Source organism: Heloderma suspectum, chromosome 2 (genome assembly GCF_057233095.1).
Source record: "Heloderma suspectum isolate Gila_16-S chromosome 2, 16-S_ref, whole genome shotgun sequence".
In the NCBI taxonomy this organism is placed as follows: Eukaryota; Metazoa; Chordata; class Lepidosauria; order Squamata; family Helodermatidae; genus Heloderma; species Heloderma suspectum.
Window position 1 is genome coordinate 198,538,970 of NC_139459.1, and position 20,495 is coordinate 198,559,464.

Here is a 20,495-nt window from a genome sequence, read left to right on the forward strand (position 1 = left end):
CATTTCCAGACTTTACTCCACATCAGAATGTCATAAACTGTTACACAAGGCGAACTGCAGAGCAGGACTCAGTTAAACTGAGGCCCCTGCTGCTCAGGTATAATTATGTGGGAATTAGAGCACTGCAGGAATGGCCAGTTAGTTCAATGCAAAATTCAAACCACACTCCCAGACTTTACATCAACTTTACCTCTTCCTGCCTCATTGACCCCTCCCCTCCACCGAATCTATGGACTCCAAAGCTACTTCAGCTGTCCACTTTTCTCCATCTTAACAGCATACAGCCATATCCTGTCTGAAGGCTATGTATGGAATATTTTTTGTTTTACCCTCAGCCTCCTTCCTTCCTATTGATTTTATTTATTGAGGAGATTTATATTCCACATTTTGACTGGCATCTTCAAAGTGGCTCTTTGTCCAATCTGTTCCTCAAATCTCTGCCTCCTTCACCCGCCTTTCCTTTGGGTTTAGCCTATCCCATCAGTCTTTTTTCCTGAGATTCTCTGCCCAGATTCAGCTCTCTCAGTCTCCCCTCATGTTCAGTGGCTCTTAAATAAGCCATTGTGAAACTCCATCTGGAAAAAAACAACATCACTTGAGCCAACAGGTCTCTTCAACTATCACCCCATGTCAATTTCATTTACCATTCCTAGGCAAGGCATTTGAGTGCATTGTGGAGATGGAGAATCAACTCCAGGTATTCTTGGATGAAAGAAAGTATTGAGATCTGTTCCAATCTAGCTTCTAGCCCAGGTTTGGTGCTAGAACTACCTTGGTTAACCTAGTGGATTACCTCCACTGGGAGATGAACAATGGGAATGTGACCCTGCTGATTTTTCTGGACCTCTTGGTGGCATTTTATTCCACCAACCATGGTATCCTTCCGGATTGCCTGGTGGGAATGGCTCTGTACTGCAGTAGCTCTGGTTCTTCCCATCAAGTCACTTCCAGAAGTTAGTGCTGGGAGACTGCTCTTCTACCTTGTGGCCTTTGAACTAGGGGATGATGTCACAAGGTTCCAGCTTGTCTCCCATGCATTTTTAACATCTTCATGAAGCAGCTGTGTGAGGTCATCTTCTAATCCCATGGAGGCAGTGGAAGTTGTAAACTGGTATTTAGGGAATGTGGATGAGGGCAAACAAATTGTAGATTAATTCAGACAAGACAGAGGTACTGTTGCTTATGGAGTTTGGTGGGGTAGGAGAAGGTGTCCAGTGGTCTGTTGTGTATGGACTCTCCCTCCCTCATAAAAATAAAGTTTGATGGTTGGTGTGCTCCAGGATTCAAGTTTACTCTTGGATAGGGATGCATGGGAAGAGAGCTTCGGCTATTGGGCGGTATAGAAATAAATAAATAAATAAATAAATGGGAATTCCATTTGGGGGTGAAATCTCAATGGATTTTTCTGGTTCGGCTCTGTGGATTTCATTCCATTTCTCCCAGGCATCAATTAGGTCTGTAGCAAATCAGTGCAATACATGGATTCATTTTTTTTTTATGCTGGCAATTTGCACAAATTGGATTGGGAGGGTTAGATGTTGAAATTTGTGCAAATACAGTTGTAATTTTTTAAATATATATTTTATTGGTGATCTTGCACAAGTGTACATGATTGCAGATCCGCTTGTCCATTATGTAGCCCCACAAAGCATATTCCCCTCCTGTAAATATCCTTGTCAGTTTCATCCTCTCCAGACACTACTTTGTTTAGCCTAGCAGGGCCATATTTGGTACTTGTCAATTTCCTCATGCCCCCCCCCCACACCCTGCACCTTTGCTTTGGAAGTGGAGGATGAAATTGACAAGGTCTTTGATTAGTAGGTGGCCTTGCGATCATGTGTACTTGTGCAAGGTCACCAATTTAAAAAAATATATTTTAAAAAATTATCATGCTATGTGGGCAAATTTCAAGATTCTCCTCAGTCCAATTTGCTCAAATTATTTTTTGGTACATAAATAAATAAATTTGTACCATTTGCACAAATTATGAGACCCAGAAAAGAAAGTGCAAAACAGTTTTGGACTTGGGGGGAAATCCGCTACAGTCCACCACTGCTTACTAGAACAGAAGCATTGCAAAATCCTGTTGGACTTAAACAGAATTGAATTCCCAGAGTTGCACATCCCTACTCTTGGATGATCAAGAAGTTGCATTGGCCAGGATGGGGTATCTTTTAGCAGCTTCAGCTGATGTGCCAGCTGAGCTGCAGCCTTTCCTTGAAAAGTTTGACAGGATACAACCATTCATACCCAACTCACCGCAGGTTTCATTACTGTAACACCCTGTATGTGAGGCTGCCTTGGAAGACAGATAAGAAGTTTCAGTTGGTTTAGAATGCAGCTGCCAGGATTTTATCTGGAGCTGGTAGATCAGTACCTGTAACTCCAATATGATATGATCAGCTCTGGTTACCAGTCTGTTTCTGGGTTCAATCTGAAGTTTTGGTTTTGACATTTAAAGCTTTAAATGGTCTAGGGCTTAAGGATCACCTCCTTGCATATGAAGTGCCCAACCCTTAAGACCATCTACTGAAGCCCTTCTCTGTGGAACTCCCCAGCCCCCACTGCTACAGGTCTGTCATGGTGTTGGGACAATGGAACACCCAGACTGAGCAAGTTCACCTGGCCCCCTTGATGCTTGACTTTCAGCGGACAGTGAAAACCTATCTCTTGCAGCAGGAATCTTTAGGTTTTGCCTTTTCAAATGTATTTCTACTGTTACTTTTTTAATTCTGTTTTGATGTGTACTCTAATTTTTGTTTTATTATAGCCTGTTAATTTCTGATTTTGTAATTTTTAAAATTTTGCTACAATGCTTAGCTCCCTTGAGAATATTTTTTTAGATAGGCAGGTTTAAAATGTTGCGACTGGATGAATGAATTCATCAGCCATGCCTCTTAGGTTTCCCACTTCCTGAATCCTTCTCCCATTCCATATTCCCAACCTCCTCAGCACCTCTGTTCTGCACCGTTCAACAGCATACAGCTCTTTCCATCCTCATGTAAGGTTTTTCTCAGACATAACCACCTTTCACTTCTCTCACTGAATGTGTCAAAGTTCTGTTGCTAATAGGTTAACCTTGAGCAGTTAGAATATTGCAAACATTCCATGCTATTATAGCAGCTCAGCCAATAGCTAGGAAGGGCTTGGCAATATACAGTTTTTATGTAACAAACTGACCTTGGAGGTCTGCCATATTGCCATATGGAATATATCAAGCAGGAAAAAAACAAGCCAGAAAAGCTGATGGAAACTAATTTGCATATTTTGAGTGTAACATTTCTTTGGTTTGTGAAAGTGTTATGGTGAACGTATGATGTGTCATTGTTTGAAGGAGGTTATTATATATGAAATCAGTGTGGGTGTGCTCACTCTAAGCTGGGTAATCAAGCGAAAGCCCTGAGGGCATATTGATAAAAGGGGGATGGGGCAATGCCCTGTTGCTGGTGTTAATTCTCATCCAAGGACTTTTGAATCACAAGGAGTTGAAATGGACAAGAGTGCTGCTTATTGTAACAAGAAAGTAGGAAATTGCTTTAGATTCTTTGAGAGCTGAGATTTATTGCTTTGCTTTCTGGAAAAAAAAGAGACTACTGATTCTGCCTGGGCTGGGACCTGGTTTGCCTGAGGAGCTAAAGAACTGTTCTGCAGGAGCAACAATCCATTTCAGAGACTGGGACTTGGTAGTTTTTACAGAGCAGGAGTCTAGTGGCTACTGGCCCCTGGAGCCAGTGCAGAGTGTTATTATCCTGTTTTTTGTGAAGCTATTAGACTCTGGTTTGAGACATCTCTGGCCAAGTCACCCATGACACCTGAAGAATTTTGCTAAGCCATTCAGGTGATAGTGCTTGGTTGCTCTGTGAAGGACTCCTGAGGGGGTGTCTCTACAATTGACTTACTCCAAGCTGGCTGCATTTAGACGTTGTTAGGGTTACATGACATCATGGCCATCTCGCAGCAACTCCGGAATTTTGCACTGAAAAACTGGTTCTTCTGAGACTACTTTTAGTCCTATTGTTTTCCTTAATTTGGCTTGTCTGCACTTCTGTTGTGTGTTTCCCTGCTGTTTCCGCCATTTCAGGGCTGGCTGTCAGAGTTCTGAGCTACCTCATAAATGCCATGAATAAATGGCATTTATTTCACCTTGCCTACCACTATACGCTGTAGCTATCCCCGCAAAGTATAGGTTTAAAATTAAAATGTTAAACCAAAATAGTGCTTTTGTTGTCCTACACCTCCGCTCAGTATGTCACTATCTTGCATTTGTTCAGCAATACCAATTTCCCCTATCTCACTAACTCACTATGCCACTATTCAAGGGCATAGCTATTGCTGGACAAATGCGTGATAGTGACCTAGTGACATAAAAAAACCCTTTGTAGGTGTGATTTTTTTACCCTTCCTTTCTGGATGGGTGATTTCTTTCATGTCTCTATGCCTCTATCACACATTTACTCTATCACACAAGTGCTCTATCGCATTATAGCACAATTGCATGATAGCACACTTGCGTGATAGAGCAAATGTGTGAAAGAGGCATAGAGACATGGAAGAAATTACCCATCCAGAAAGGAAGGTTTAAAAAATCACACCTGCAAAGTGGTTTTTTTTATGTCACTAGGTCACTATCATGCATTTGTCTAGCAATAGCTATGCCCCCTATCTCTCACTATGTAATTATTGGGCATTAGTGCTATTGCGCAATAGTGACAAAGTGCGATAGTGGCTTTAGATGGGGAGAAATAAAAAAGAATTGGTGGAATTGGGCATAGCTTGGGGAAGGGGTTTCCTCAGAAGTAACTCCCATTACTGGGAGTTACTTCCCATTCAATGAAGCTAAACTTCCATCCATCGCTTTACAGGAGTATCAGGGGAAGGAAAAAGGAGAGCCTGGACGGGGGTGGGAGGCTTTCTTATTGGTTGGGTGGCCCCCAACAGTCTGATGAAATTTACTCCAATCCCCCCACTCCACCCAGAAGTATCTTCTGTGTGGCAACTTATACTGGAGTTCGTGGAGCCCTGCACTCACTTGTGGAGCCCTGCATGGACCAATGCACACCAAAGCCAATTCTTTGAAAAAATCTGGGTAAGCCTCCCTTCACTTCTCCTTCCATTGTCGTGGAGACAGGGCCCTGGTTTCTCTCTATGCTGGCTTGGGTTATTTAGGCTTAACACTATCTTTCAATAAGCCTTTTGTTAATTAATCTTCCCTTCTCAAGATATGAGTAGGTCCAGCTGCCTTGTTTGTAAGTAGTGAAACCTGGTTTACGTTTATCCTATTTATATGTTCAGGGAGTGAGTCTATGCATTGCAGTTCAACACCTCTACATCAGGAGGAGGAACCTCTTTCAGCATGAAGGCTGAATTCTATTTCAGAGAAGCTCTTGGGGGCTGCATTCCAGATTTAGGTGGGAGCAAAGACAAAGGGGGCAGGGCCAAATACCAAAAATACCAGCATATTGTAGCTTAAACCTCTTACTGCCAGTAACTAAGGCTTCGGAGAGGCATTTCAACCTTTTGGAATGGGGAAAAAACTGCAGAAAAGGCAGGAAACTACCAAACAATCAGCAATTGGGGAAAAGGGGGTGGGGCCAGGGGAAGAGACATGGCCATCTGGGGAACCCCAGAGTTCTTGAGACCCCCCCCCCCCGTGCTGTACTTGATAATCTGTTTAGAGGGTTACTGAAGGCATGTGTTTGATGCCCTTCTGAACCCTGAATTACAGATACACAGAGATGTTGACATCACTCCAATCCCCTTTCTCTTCATTTTTCTTTTTACCATGAAAGGGGATCTGCCTGGTACAACACTAGCTGTGCAGTCTACGTGGCTGGTGTAAAATTTAAGAAGATAGGCCTTCTTGCTCGATGGACTCATTTGTGTATTCTCTGTACTTCTAGGTACTAAGTATGTTGTAAAGATGGTTATAAGACAGTAAGGCATTAATATTTATGTCTAGGGAAAATATAGCCAGTTCCACATCTTTGCTAGCCTAGCCTTGGGGCCAAAGTATACAAGATGTTAAATGCATCTGTATGTTTAATGTGAAGGTTTTTTTAAAAAAGGCAATAGTATCAGTTTCTGTGTATGTGATAATTGGGATTACAGCAGATGGTTTTTAACCGTTTCCTTCCTCATGTGGACCTGGAGGTTGGGGGGGGGGAGAGAATGTCCCCCATTGGTGCCTTTAGGGCACTGTGTGACTTGAACCACCAGTGCCAGATGCGGAAAACAGTATATGAAAAATTACTCATATATTCCTATATCTTAAGATATTATTAGTTCAATTTAAAGTAAGTAAGGCAATGAATTTATTGTGAACAACCTGTGTTGATAAAAAGAGCGATCTGAAAAAGTTTTCAGATTACACAAAACTCTTTGTGCCCTTATGGTAAATGCTGCTACATGCTCCCAGCTGCCCTGGGAGCTTGTTTGAAGTATGAGGTAGAAAAATCTACAATAAAGAAAATACATTATGTTGCAGATTTCAAAGGGAGGACAATAAGGAGGGCTGCAGGGAGGGAAGTTTTGGGTGTGAGATGGAGACAGATGGAGAGAAGAAGGGAGGGGCTATGTTTGCATTGATCTATCTCTGAGTGACTGATGGTAGAGAAGAACATATGGTTTATAAACACAATACATGAGGAAAGGTTCACAGAATATAGTTAAACAATGCTGCCAATGCTGGCAGGAGGCAGATCAGTATGTTTTTCAAAGTATGGTAGTGTGACAGAAGTCTTGTTGCCCATGGTGGTTCACACTCATCCTGCTAACGCTGAACTGCAGACTGAAAGGTTGGCAGGACAGCAGTTCGAGACCCGAGTGCTGCGTGACGGAGTGAGCTCCCGTCTTCAGTCCCAGCTTCTGCCAACCTAGCAGTTCGAAAGCAAGAAATTGCAAGTAGATAAATAGGTACCGCTTCGGTGGGAAAGGTAACAGCATTCTGTGCACCTTGGTGTTCAGTCATGCCGGCCACATGACCACGGAAGCATCTTCAGACAGCGCTGGCTCTTTGTCTTAGAAATGGAGATGAGCACCACACCCTAGAGTCGGACACGACTGGTTGGGGACACCTTTACCTTTTATAGTTCTTCAAAAACCTGCAAAACCCACTTGATCAGAAACGTGGGACAAAGAAGGGCATTTTAAAAACCATTTTTAAACAAAATAATGGAGTACAGTTGGCTCCTGCCTTATTTAGTTCTGTTTTCTGTCTTTCATATGTTGATCAGTGCTTTAAAGTCATTTTTGACATGCAGTATCAAGTTTATTGGTAGTCCACAGACCTTCAAATTCCCAAAATATATGATTCAATACAATGAGAATAGAAATTCAAAAATAAAAGCCCATAATAATATTTATTATTCTTAAATAATAAGAATACATTTTCCATTATTAAAAAATTAAACAAGCTTAAGACAAAATTAAAATAGCCAGTATCCCTTAACAACAACTCTGCAGGTTTCTAACAGTTTCTTCACATGTTTGCTACATAGTGAAAGCAGAGAAATGTAGCTGCATAGGTTGGAGGAAGAGTATCTATAAATACTTGACCCAGGTTATTATTAATGGGTTTAGGGAGCAATCCTATGTGGATCAATGGTCACCTCCAACCCCGGGGCAACCGCCTATCCAATACAGGGTGGGAGGAGTGGTGAGGTCATTTCCGACCTCCGTGCCCCACCCCGACAACACCGTTTTCCTGCTCGGCACTGCTCTTATGAGCGCAGAGCGTGGGGCCGATCCGTGCTGCCTATGAGGCGGCACGGGAGGCGGTGGGGGTTGGTTCTCCAGAAATTGACCTATCCTATGACCATCTAGCTGCTGACTAGCAGCCATAGGATTGCGCCCTTAATGAAGGCGTGGCATATCATCATCATCAGTTTATTTGTATGCCACTTTCCCATGGGAAGCCATGATCAAAGTGGCTCACTAAAATAGCAACATTTCAAGATAGTTCACTAACAATTATAAGTCAGAATAAAAATTAAATGGTCAAAGTAGGCTAGCCAAAACATTTCATATGACTAAATATACAGTAGGATTAAATAATACACACTAATGCCTAAGTGTTGCCCACAGCAACCACCCCATAAATAAGACCCCACTTTGATGGTCTCTATAGGTACCAGCCTTTGTAGCTGGAGTCAATCCAGGCCCCACCTGGGCAAAGAGGAGAGACCATGTCTTGCACGACTCACACCTCCTCTTATAAATGCAGCTTCCCTAGTCTTTGTTCATTGAAACCCACAGTTGTACTTTTGACTCCCTTTTCTGGACATTGTGTTAGGGTGTTTGTTCAGGAATTGCCAGAGTTACTTCTAGGATGGCTGCGTGCCCTACTTTACAGAGGACAGTTCTCTATTTGAACAGCTGTCTGATCCAAGTCCGGTTTAAATAAGATAAAGAACAGTAACATGGGAGAGCAGCAGATCTGTTTCTTGCCTTGGGCAACACACACACACACACACACACACACACACACACACACGTGTTACAGCTGACCTTTACATTTTCAGGAATGCAGGTCAGCCGTTGCTTCTTTGTCCCAGAATGCTAGTCGTTATCTGCAACACCTATCAGCATCTAATTTATTCAGTTTGTAGATTTCGTATACAAAAGTGTGCTCTTTTGTCATCTTTTTTGGAAATACACATTGCCAAAATAAGAGGAAATGCATCACTAAAATGCGTCATCTAGGTGCCTCATGTAGACAAGCCACAGTTTGGGTGTTAGTTTTGATATAGCCAAAGCCACTCTAATGTTTTAAGAAAAATAGCTTTTAGGCTCAGCGAAAGATCTAAGACAGTGGTTGGGAACTGTTGCGGGGGGGGGGGGAATGGATGATTCCCTCCCCCTCCCATGCATCAGATGACATTAGTGGGCAAGGAGCACTCCACCATCTGGTGCCTTGGCCAGGCTGGCTTTATCTGCCCTGCGCCTTCCCCCATTGGGGATGGGGGTGCCTTCCCCCATTGGGAAGGACATGGAGTGGGCTAAGAGGAATCATGGAAACCCCACTGTTATCTCCAGTCAGTGGTTGGAGATAACAGCAGGGATTCCTCTCCCCATTAGCCTCCAGGGATCTAGGGTTTGGAGAGGGAGCTGGAGAGGGATCTTCTATGGGCCAGATTACGCCTCCAAGCTGGAGGTTCCTATCCCTGATCTAGGAACATTTCATATTGCAGCACTGTTGAACCTAACCAGATATGGGCTTGAGCTGTTCCTTGGATGAGAGGCCCCTGGGAGCCTTATGTAAGAGACATCAGTGTTTGTTTTAAAGACAAGCACTATTCAAACTATTTTAGTAACTGAATGCGAATGTAATAAATACTGTTGTCTTCTCACATATTACTGAATTAACCAGGCTGAGGCTAGGTAGCCAAAGATACAGAACAATATTATTCATTGTGATACCAATATTTTAAGTTTATATCCTATCCTTTCTCTAAGGAGTTCAAAACAATGTACTTGGTCCTGCCCCTCCCACCCCCAACCCCCCCGCCCCTCATGCCACTTAAAAAAAAAATAATCTTACGAACAACTGTGAAATACATTAGGTTGACAGAGACTGGCTCAAGGTCATTTAGTAACCTTATGACTGAGTTGGGATTTGAACATGGGACTAACCAGTCATAGTCCGACATCCTAACCATGGCACCACACTAGCTTCTCTCTTGCTAGAATGCTCATATGACATCATAGTGCTGTATTAACAGCTACATTCAGGAGAGTTCCCTCAAGGGATAAAGATCTGGGTTGGCAATGCCAAAGGTTGGATTCATATTGGGGTGGTTTGGCAGGCTTTACCTTAGGCATTTAATAAACAGGCAGGAAGGCCTGGCGTGCTATGGTCCATGGGGTCACAAAGAGTCGGACACGACTTCGCGACTGAACAACAACAACATCTCCTGGCCCTTTCCATCCCCTAACTACAAATAAAAATTAGACCTTATTTCAACTAAACCTAAAAAGTATTGGTTCTTGAATGGAGACATTTGCTAAACCAAATGAATATTGAAGTAAATTTGTTTACACATGTCACTCAGGGCTGTAAGAAAATACTAATTAAGGCTGCAATCTTATGCATGCTTACTTGGAACTCCAACTGAGAAAAGGAGGATTTACTTTGGAGAAACATGCAGAGCAGCCTTCCCAAACCTGGTGTCCTCCAAGATGTGTTGGACTGCAACTCCCATAATTTCCAGCCAATGGCCATGCTGGCTGGGAATTATGGGACTTGCAGTCCAACACATCTGGAGGGCACAAAGTTGGTGAAAGCCGATGCATAGGATTGCACCATCAATCTTGCTGTTTTTCACCCTGACTTTTTTTTTTACACATATCCCACCTCCTGTCCTCCCAACAATGGCTATCAGTTCCGGCTTTAACAAAAAGCACAGCAAGCAGGAGATGGAAATCATTGTCCTTAGAAATACTTTTTTCATTCTGCTTTGAAAGAAAACACACTAATTACTGAAACTGCAAGTACCCACAATGGAAGTGTTAGCCTACAGTGTATACAAACAAAACATTTGAATCCTGGTGAAGCCACTCTGCAAGAGTACTCACCAATTTATGGTCTCTAGAGGGTTGAGTGCAAGGAAACCAGATTTTGCAAGATTTAAGAGAAGCCAATTATGCAAAACACTGACTGGGTGGCATCTGTGATGTCATTCACCCCCCCTCCCTTTCTATATAATTTTGCAACTTTAAAAAAAATGTGTGTTTTTAAAAGGTGAGAAATAATTGCATAAAAGTACATGTGGTCCTATAAAAAATAGAAATGCCCCGTTTTAGTGTTTTGTTTGTATGCAGCATACACTAGTTTGTTTGCATTTCCATGCATATTATAACTCAGCAAAGAGTTACAGAAGATAGGATCCAAAAACTCATAATGGCATTACTATGGCTTCTACTTCCCACTGCAGCCTCTTTCACTCTTTGAAAAGCCACTCTGCAAATTTAGAAAACTCTGATCTCCAGTACAACAGAGTAGAAATCTGGAAGGCACTGGCAGGCTCATAGATAATAGAAGCACTTTAACATGTGCATTGGAGTCTTTGGATCCTGCCACAAAAGCCCTGTGGCATATTAAAGCCCCAATATATATGTTCTTTATTGCCATATAGATGGTAGCCTTCAAAAATGTAATTTTTCCTCTCAAGGGTAGGATGCTGTGGAAGCATGCAAATTTATTTTAAAAAATATTCTCATTAATATAGCTTGGAGGGGTGCTTGTCTCTTTTTTACACATGGGCTCCTTCAAGAGCAGCTGTTGAGTGGCCAGGCAACAGCTATGTCCAAGCCATATTAGCAACATAACCATGCAGAGAAATCCCTGTAAAATCACAGACAAAACTGAGCAGTCACAACCGCAGCTTGTAGAAGACTGCCTAAAAAGACAAGATGAGCAATTGTGCAGTTCCCCACATAATTAAAAAGCAACTGTTTTGACTGTTTAGTTTCAATGCCAGACTCTGAAGCACTAAAATATTTTTCTTTCTCCCTCTTTTCATTTATTCTTATTTGCTGATACACATTCAAGGACAAATGAGCTCTTGAGCAAGGCATATACAATGCAAAGCTCAATCAGAAGGCTTATACCACAAAGGGATGAAAATGCTATCCATTTTGTTTTAGTGTACTTTTAAAATCTGCATTTACAGAAGAAAATGACAGCAGTGGATCCTTATCCTGTAAAGTTAAAATGTGGCAGATAATAGTCAGAGTTCAAGAAGTGTGTGTGTGTGTGTGTGTGTGTGATGCATCCTTTGGGAGCATTTCAGTAACTGAAACTTTCTCCAGTGTAAATCAACACAAACCTTTAGTCAGATCTAGTGCACAATGCTTTCAAACTAGGAGCAATCACTGCTCTTTGAACGGAATGTAAGGGAGGAAAAGAGTGGATTGTACCCAGTGTTGGTCCTAGTTAGAAAAGACCCATTCCAATGAATGGGGCTTAAGTCAGACTAACGTTGGATAGAACCTATTGGATACAACCCTTTATCTTCAACTTCCATAAGACCCTGGCAGAACTTAATGACTATTATAGTTGGGGTGGGGTGGGTATGGAAAGATTCCTAGAAACAGGCTGAGCCCTGGCAAGGCTCCTTTTTATGAAAGGGAACAGCAAATCCCTGTTTCACCTCAGGTAAAAAGGTGGAATACTTTTCACTCTTGTAATGGCAATTTAAGGGCGAAGTGGGGCTTCTAATCCATCTAAGTGATTTTGAATGTACGGAACAAGACGGTGGCAGTTAACTCTAACTGAATCAATATGTGGTTAAGGGTATGTTATGTTTATGTATGAGGTAACAGTAGGCATGAGACAAATGTACTGCTGGACATGGTTCTGGGTTGTGGCAATCCTCCAGCAATGATGGAAAAGACACTTGGTCCAAAGAGGTTCTTTGGCTCAAATGCACAAGTTCTTTGGCCTGCTACAGAAGAGGGCAGGAGACAGTGAAGAATGCACTCTGCTCATACTCAGAGGAATCTTTTTTTTTTTTTTAAACCCTTCACATGTTGCAGGGCAGATCCTCAGCTTTCAAAAACAGGTGGGGCCAAAATCCTTGTCACAAATTAAACCCATCGTGCCCCTTTGGTAATAATGCAAGGAGAACAGCAGGGGGCTGTATTCTGCACATGCTCAACAGCATCCTCCCATTTTATTATTGTTAATCCCTCCTTTGCTCCAAAAGGAGGGCGGCATGCAAGAGCCTCTAGCCCTTCCTCACGTTTTATCTCACAGCAACCGCGGAAGACAAGTGAACTCCGAGAAACGGCTTTGGCGCCGCTCGGGGGGTTTGAACGCAGGTCCTCCGCCGTCCCGGTCGGACACGCTAACCGCTACACCAGGCCGGCCCCCGCGTGTTCCACGCCCGATCTCCGACTCTCCAAAAGAGGTTTGGGGCAACGGACCGCTCTGCCTCGGGCCATGTGCCCTCCGGAGGTCCTCCGCGTCCTCCTTCAGAGGCGCCCGAAGGTTCTGCTGAAGGCGGAGGCGGAGGATCAGGGGGCGGGCGGCGGCGGTCGCTTGCGCGCTTCCCCCCCTTGGCTGCGATGTCCCGAGGCACAAGCGCCGGTCCCTCCTCCTCCTCCTCCTCCAGTCGCGGGCCCTTCTCCGAGGACCAGTTTCAAGCCGTTTGCCGCGAGGTGGCCAGGCCGAGAGGGGCAGCCGGCGGATCTTGGCAGCTCATGGCCGAGTCCGCGGGCTTCAGCATCTACCGGCTCCTCGACGAGGTGCGGGGGCCGGCGGCGGCGGCATCAGGAGGAGAGGCCGAGCGAGGCCTACCAAAGCGCCTCACGGGGAGGGCGGCTGAGTGCGAGGGACGCCACGTTGCCATAGAAACTGGGGCAGGAGAAGGAGACGGGCGCGAAATGCGGCCGGGGGCGGGTGAGCGCGCGCGCGCGCCCGCCGTTAGCCCGAAAGTAGTGGCTGTGTTCCGGGAATGTGCGGGGGACTTTTTCATTAATTACTTAACTAATTGCGCTTTTTAAAAAATCCCACTTTGCCTCCAAGGAGTTCAGGGTGGCGTGTGTGGCTCGTTTTTCTTTCTTTTTTTTTTAAAGTATTTTAATTATATTTCATAAAATGCAGTAAAAGCAAAATAACAATTACAAATACAAAAAGTCTCGAGAGGGACAGCCGTCTGTCTGCTGCAGCAAAAACAACCACGAGTCTTGTGGCGCCTTAGAGATTAAACACATTTATTGAGGCGTTTTGTGGGTGTTGCCCACTGCATCTCATGAGGTGGACAGTGTCCACGAAAGCTTATGCCTGAATAAATGACTTGGCCTTAAGGTGCCACAAGACTCTTGGTTGTTTTTAAATACAAGCAACGTCATCTTATCCTCACAGCAATCCTGTGTGTGAGAAAGTGTGACTGGCCCAAGGTGATTAGGGAGGATTTTAACCTAGGTCTCTGTGTTCTGAGTCCAATACGTTAGTTGCTTCATCCTTTTGAGAAGCGGAGACGCAATAGGGTTGCCAACATCTTCTGCTGAAGAAATGTCTTATCTGCTAGATCCACCCCTCTCTCTTTCACCTGCAACCTGTTCCCATTCTTTGCCATATCTCTTCTTTAAAGAAACAGATATGAAACAGCATTAAAAAGTACCCAAATACTTTACCTTCACCACTGAGCAACAGCAGCCTGAGCCCGTTATAACCAATGAAAATGCACTGCTGAATCAAATTAATGTCCCATCCACCCCAGCATCCTGTTGCCACCAGTGGCCAGCCAGATGCTTCCAGGAAGTCATGGTTTGAAGGCAATCCTGTTGTATGTCCCCAGCATCTGGTGTTTAGAGGTATACTTCTTCTGAACGTAGAGATTCTATGTAGCTAAGATGGTGGATAGCCACTGATAGGCCTGACCTCAACAACAGTCTTCCTAAAATTTATCCCCAGGCAGAAGGAGGGCTTCCATCCAGGCCTGAGCCTTAGCACTTTTCTTTGAAAAATTAACAGTTTCTTCCATCTCTTTCAATAGTATTCAATGTTCTTGTACTACTGCAAAACCACATGTCAAGATGCAACTCCTGACTACATGCTCACTGTTCACCACTCCTGGCAAAGCTCCTGTGTACGACAGGAAGAAATTCAACAAGTGCAGCTTTCTCTGGCATAACGATGCAATGATAGGGGAACTATTAGGACAAAGAGCCTTGCCAGGAAGGAAAGCAACCGCCACCCCACAGCAGTGCAAGAGTGGAGTCCTGTCATAGGGTCATCAAGCGGGCTGAGACAACCCAGGAGGGGTAGGGGCAGTGAAGCATTGCCCGTGTGGCTATGAAATGGACTTGGGTGCACCCTAGAAATGTAGTAGCAGTCAGGATATGGATGTTCCAAATAGGAGGCACAAAATAGGATTGACAGCTTCCTCTAGAGTACTGACCAGCAACTGGCAGTCCACAGGCCAAATCTGGCCCCTGAAGAGTATCACCTGCTTCCTCCTTCTCCTGTTGCCAGAACAGAGGCAAGACGGGTGTGTGGCACTGGTTGTTGTTGCAACGGAATTTGCTTTAGGGAGTAGTCATGGCTCATCATTCTCCATCCCCTCCTCAGAGTGGTGCTCCACTAAAACTATTTACTGACTAGATATATTATGGACTGTAACCGAGTGGTTTTGGTCAATGGTTCTCTCTCAATTTTCCATATGTAAATAGGAGCAATGGAAACCTGCCCCACAAGGCTGATTATGGATTTAGGGTGCAATCCTATGCATGTTTAGACAGAGAAAAGGCCTACAACTCCCAGCATTCCCCAGCCAGCCAGACATGCATAGGATTGTGCCCTTAGACTGTCAGACTCTCTGTTGTAATTGTATGTTGGCTGATGATTGAGGGGTTGGCCCCATTTTTCATAGGCATTCTGCTTCTGTCATTCCATCCTGCATGGCCCTGGAGACCTCATGATCCCGCAGCTTCTATTTTCTTTTAGTCTTCCGCTTCCCAGACCTGAGAGATGACAGTGAGTGCTAACAGCTGGACTTCATCTTGCTTAACCATGGGGATGCACAACAGTTTTCTGTTTTTCTTTCCCCTACTCCTTTTCACTAAGGGAAGTTCACTAGGACAAAGTCTGAGAACCTGTGTAGACTGTAGATCTAATTCTTGTTTCAAACTTTGGCTTTTTTTGCAGCATCCTTGAGGGGGTCAGGGAGGTGGGCAGGATGCCCGGAGTATAACCACAGGCAGGATTCTCTTTTTCTTTCCCTTGCTACGCAGATTGTGTCCTTGGAAACTTCAAGTAAAAACTCCCACAAGCCTACCCCCTCTTTCATCCCCTGCAGAGCCTGCTGAAAATGTAAAATGTGGCGTGGGTTTGGGAGCTAGAAGACAAAAAAAATTCCCCCAAACCTAAACCTTCTTTCAAAAAGCTTGCTTTTTAGAAGGGTTATGTTTACTACACATTTGTGTTTGAGTTTCCTCCTTCATAATTTCTTGCCATGGGCATTTATTTTTCCAGAAAAATAAAGAATATGTCTGTCTTGACCATTGCAGGGTAGTGAGATCTTAAAACTTCTGAGACCTTAGAGATGATCTCCTCCCATATCACTTACTGCCCTATATCTTAAGGGTTTTAATTATTTTTATGTAAATGTTTATCTCATCCTTTCTCAAAGGCTTAAAGCAGTTTAATAATTTGAAAACAACATCTCAAAAAACTTTTCAGTGCTTTGTGTTTTTATTATAAAGAATAGTGAAGCAAAACAAAAATTCTTCACAGAAATTATCTAATGTTAGGCTTCCATTTCAGTATCTCAGCTCTTCCCTAGACATAGCTTCTCTTTATCTTTTGGACTCTGCACCAGTGCAGACAGATCCTATCCTCAGGCCAATCATCTGTCATAGGGATGGCCATATGTTGGCCTGTACATCAGTGTCTAGAAAGTAGAGTGCCCCCCGCCCCCCCAGATATAGATGTTGGCCATCTCTGCTTTAATGCATCATATCCCACTCTACTGTTCCTTCGACTTCTTTCTCCACTGCAACCCTCTTCCTCTCCCAAATCAATCCAGCCCATTGGTTTGTGCCCCCTACTCTCATTAAGAGGTGCGACCACCTTACTTCTGCCTCCATTTCCCAGTCCCTTCACTCAGGAAGATCTTCTGACAATGCCATTGTGCAGCCTCATCCTATGCATCTTTATTCATGTTCAAGGGGGCTTAATCCTTAGTGTGTAATTATTCTGTATGTGTGCTAAGTCCCCTATAAGACAAAGGTTTCTGCAAAATGTTTTCAGTGGAGCTCCTTTGTCTCGACTTCCCATAGTCTGAACTTTTGCTGGAAGCACCATAAATCCTTGTACAGTGGGACAAGGTTAAGCCATTAAGTCAGTTTGATGCAGCATTTAACAGTGAATGGCTTTCTGTTATTGACTTATGGACTTACTGTGTTACTGACTTTTTATTTTAAAGTGGCGTTATCCACCCAGGCCTTTGAAATAGGGTGGATGAGGGGAGGCCTCTAAAATGCAGTTTCCCAAGTAATGGAGAGTCACACTGCTGGCTCACTAGGGAGAAATCCCAGCATTGGCCCACCATTGACTGCACTTCCTCCCCTTCTCTCTGACTATTGGAACAGTCATGGTTGATACATACAAACACAAATACAAAACACTCTGAAACCAACAGCAGAAACAGTACATCCATTCTTCTGTCACTTACCTAATTTTTAATTAATATAGAATTGTTTTATTCATTCTTTTCCCCCTCCCACTCCAAAAAACACTCAATTTTTATCAAAAATATGGCCAAGAGCCATTTTATCCACTGACTTGCCTCTTCTCTCCCCCTCCTCTGTTACAAACCCGACAGTCTAGTCACTGCACTTCATTGATTCATTGGGTCCTATCCATTTTTGAGGGTATATTTCTGCAAGTTTAGAATCATTTTGTAAAAACAGTCTTTCAGGGCTTTCCATGCTTATTCCAATACACACACAAGATTATTATGTGAAATTCTATGAATTTGGCTTAAGCTAACCACTGGACTAAGGCCCATATAGGTGACCAAAACCACAATCACTGTTAGTATATTTTTTCTTGTTATTGAATCCAGATGGGTTGTATGCTATGAAATGGCTTCAGCTGAATTCAAAATGACAGAATGTGCACCTATATCAAATGATACTGTATAACAGGGATAACTAAAGAAAAAGTCATAGCAAGTCTTGGGATTGGCACAGAATGTAAACTGAGAAATCCTAATTTCCTGAGGACAATTATACCTTCCCATGTGTGAAAGGCAGACTAAGTTCTCTTTTATACTTCATGTGGAGATCTCATGGTTGAAACAAATGTAGCTTCAACCCCTGGTTAAGGCTGAGTCAGACCATGTGGTTACAAACCACATACTAGCCACACTTGGTATATAATGACATGATCCTTAAATATGTGGGTGGAAGTAAAAGATATTACTGGTGTGACAGCAACTATGGGATGGTGGCAACTATGCCAGTAGGTATCATTAATGGAGCCAAAAATGCCAGTTCTTGCCATAATGTTTGTAAATATGGCTGGACCGAATCTGTCTGTTTTAAATTCATTTCACCATTGTATGATGTCGGTGAGTTTGAGGACAAATCTTATCCCGGTCAGTGCAGATTTCAGACTTCTTCCACTTTAGGATAGACAACTGGCTAACTCAGCAGGGCATTCTGCCTTGAAATACTGCTGGTTTACTGGCCAAACTGGGTTGGCCAAGGTAGGCTTTGTGGGCTGCCTGTGGTCAGAGACAGCATAATTGAAGCAGCTTGCAGAGATGCCTTGAAGTGGAGTCTAATGCAGGCAGGAAGCCCAATTCTCCACTAACTGAAGTGCTGTCAAAATTGGGACGTGTGCTGGTGGAATGCTTGAAGCCTATGCTATTTGGTTTGTGTTCAATGATCCTCCTGGATAGATACAGCAGGAATCTGAATAACTGGAATTTGGAAGTGAAGTGTATTAAATGCTACGTTAGCCTGTTTGTGTGACAATGCAGTCCAGTTAGCAAATGTTGACACTGATCAAGAACTATTTCACAAGAAGCATAAAGCATTTTTGTTTAAATTGCTTTGCATCGCGAATGCAAAAAGCTGTATTGGTCAGAATACTTAATCAAATAATAAATGTATCTCCTTGAATTTCTCTTCCACATTAACAACAATCACATATTCATGCAAGAGAGGCTCAGAGGCGATGTAAGTTTCACATGTGAAGGTATGTCAACACTATGATGATTAGGAGACTGAAACTGAGTTTTATTCTGCAAAGAGAAAGTATATGATGCCACACTTGGTTCAGTTTTAAATAAAACAGATGTTTGCATTTGTTTTAGCAAGACTTTTGCAAGTGGCTAAAATTCAACAGGATGATATTAGCTGGTAGTGTAAGTTAACTGTGGTGGAATCCATCCAGTAATTTGGAGTTATACTCAATAATTTAGGGTTACGGATGTTAGATTTCATAGTTTTTCTATTGAAATTTGCACTTAATTTTAATTGGGATTGGTTTGCTAATTCTCTGGTAAGTGGCCACTTTCCACTAATGTGGAATATTACTGTGGTAACCCATAGTAACCTGCTTTGCATGCTCATCTTTCTTCATTGCGGAGATGACCACACAACAAGAAAAATACTGGCTTCATTGTGTCATATGCACTACAAAGCCACTCTGAGACATTGGGAAGAGGTCCAGCAGCATCAATGTCAGTGTGCTGAGGGCTGAAGAAGACAGGTTCTGCAGGGTTGATGAGGGTCACTACCCACAGCAGAGATCCTCCACCTTTGCTAATAAGTATTGGGGTATACAAATCTCTCTCCCCCACCCCAACCACCTGTAATGAGAGAGTGCTTCCTTCATTCTTCTCAAGAATATCCCCGGCAGCAAAGGGCAACACTCAGGCACTAGCCCTGGGACTGTGTGTGTGAGAGAGAGAGGGAGAGAGGGAAGGAACTGTGGTAGGAAAAGGGAAGTAAACCCAGCTGGCTTCTCTTCCACTGACACAGGAAGTTCACTTGGTAGCCAACACCACATCCCCAAAACTCAGGGTGCTCTTACCTCCCAATTCCCTGGAGGCACTGGGAAACAAGACACTTTTTGAGTGTGAAGTGGGGCTGCTCCCTTGCTGCTAAAATGCTCTCAAGGGAGGGGGACCTGGACTTAGAGAACAGACTTCCTCTGATCCCAATCCCTGCCTTTTCCTCTGTGAATTTTCATTGGTTTCCACTTTAGAGTACTGAAGAGGCTACTTCTTATCCCCCAAAATAATAGCTAAAAATGGAGAGAATGCATTGAGTAATGAATAATGCATTCAGATGCAGAGGGAAATGTGGTTCCCATCATCCTGTTGTGCATTATTCTTTAATGTAAATGCAGACCAACAATTCAAATATAAAGACATCTTCTACAATTGTATTTGAATATATGGACAATTACCACAGAGTTATATACAGTTATTTGGCTAACAATGCTCTTTTACCTTTGTTATGGTTAATGTTAGGATCAACTGTACAATACTTCTGGGTGGAAGGGTCTGCTGGTCACACCCACTTGGCTGTGGAATGAAATGGAGACTTTTTGTTGACATTAGCAGATTTTGGAATGTATGTCAACATGAAGAGTTTAGCATATTATCCTTGCTATGAAAGTGCATTTGCCATATATCATTGTACTTTGTTATTCTACCATTTACAAAAAGCGGAGTAGGGAAAAGCTACAATTGTAAATCAGGATGTTGTGTAGTGCCAAGGGCCACGCTGGAACAGTATTGCGAATCTGATGGTCGTACTTAGTGATGGTGGTGACGATGTTTACAGACAACAGGCCCCTAATGCAAATTTTTACTGCAAGTCAGGCACCATTGGTTTGAAAGTCTTGATGTATTCATAGTAATAATGAAATGTGTTTTGAACTGATGTCCCACATAAGCACCTGAATCGTCAGCATTCATCAGATCAGGCAAGCAAGCCTGGTAGCCACTGTTGGCTCATGCGTGGAGCTTGAT

General features: G+C 43.2%; 1 protein-coding gene across 2 annotated transcripts in view; it reads left to right on the forward strand.

Moving 5' to 3' along the window:
• The first annotated feature begins 12,656 nt into the window (after positions 1-12,656).
• Positions 12,657-20,495, forward strand: part of PCTP (phosphatidylcholine transfer protein) — a 29,511-nt gene continuing 21,672 nt past the window's right edge. The window contains exon 1 of one of the 2 annotated variants that reach the window (XM_084832327.1): positions 12,657-12,908. In XM_084832327.1, the coding sequence (XP_084688453.1) occupies positions 12,714-12,908 (195 nt within the window). In that variant the 5' untranslated portion in view covers positions 12,657-12,713. Of the gene's footprint in view, positions 13,246-20,495 lie in introns of both variants that reach the window. The other variant, XM_084832328.1, reaches the window with a different exon arrangement.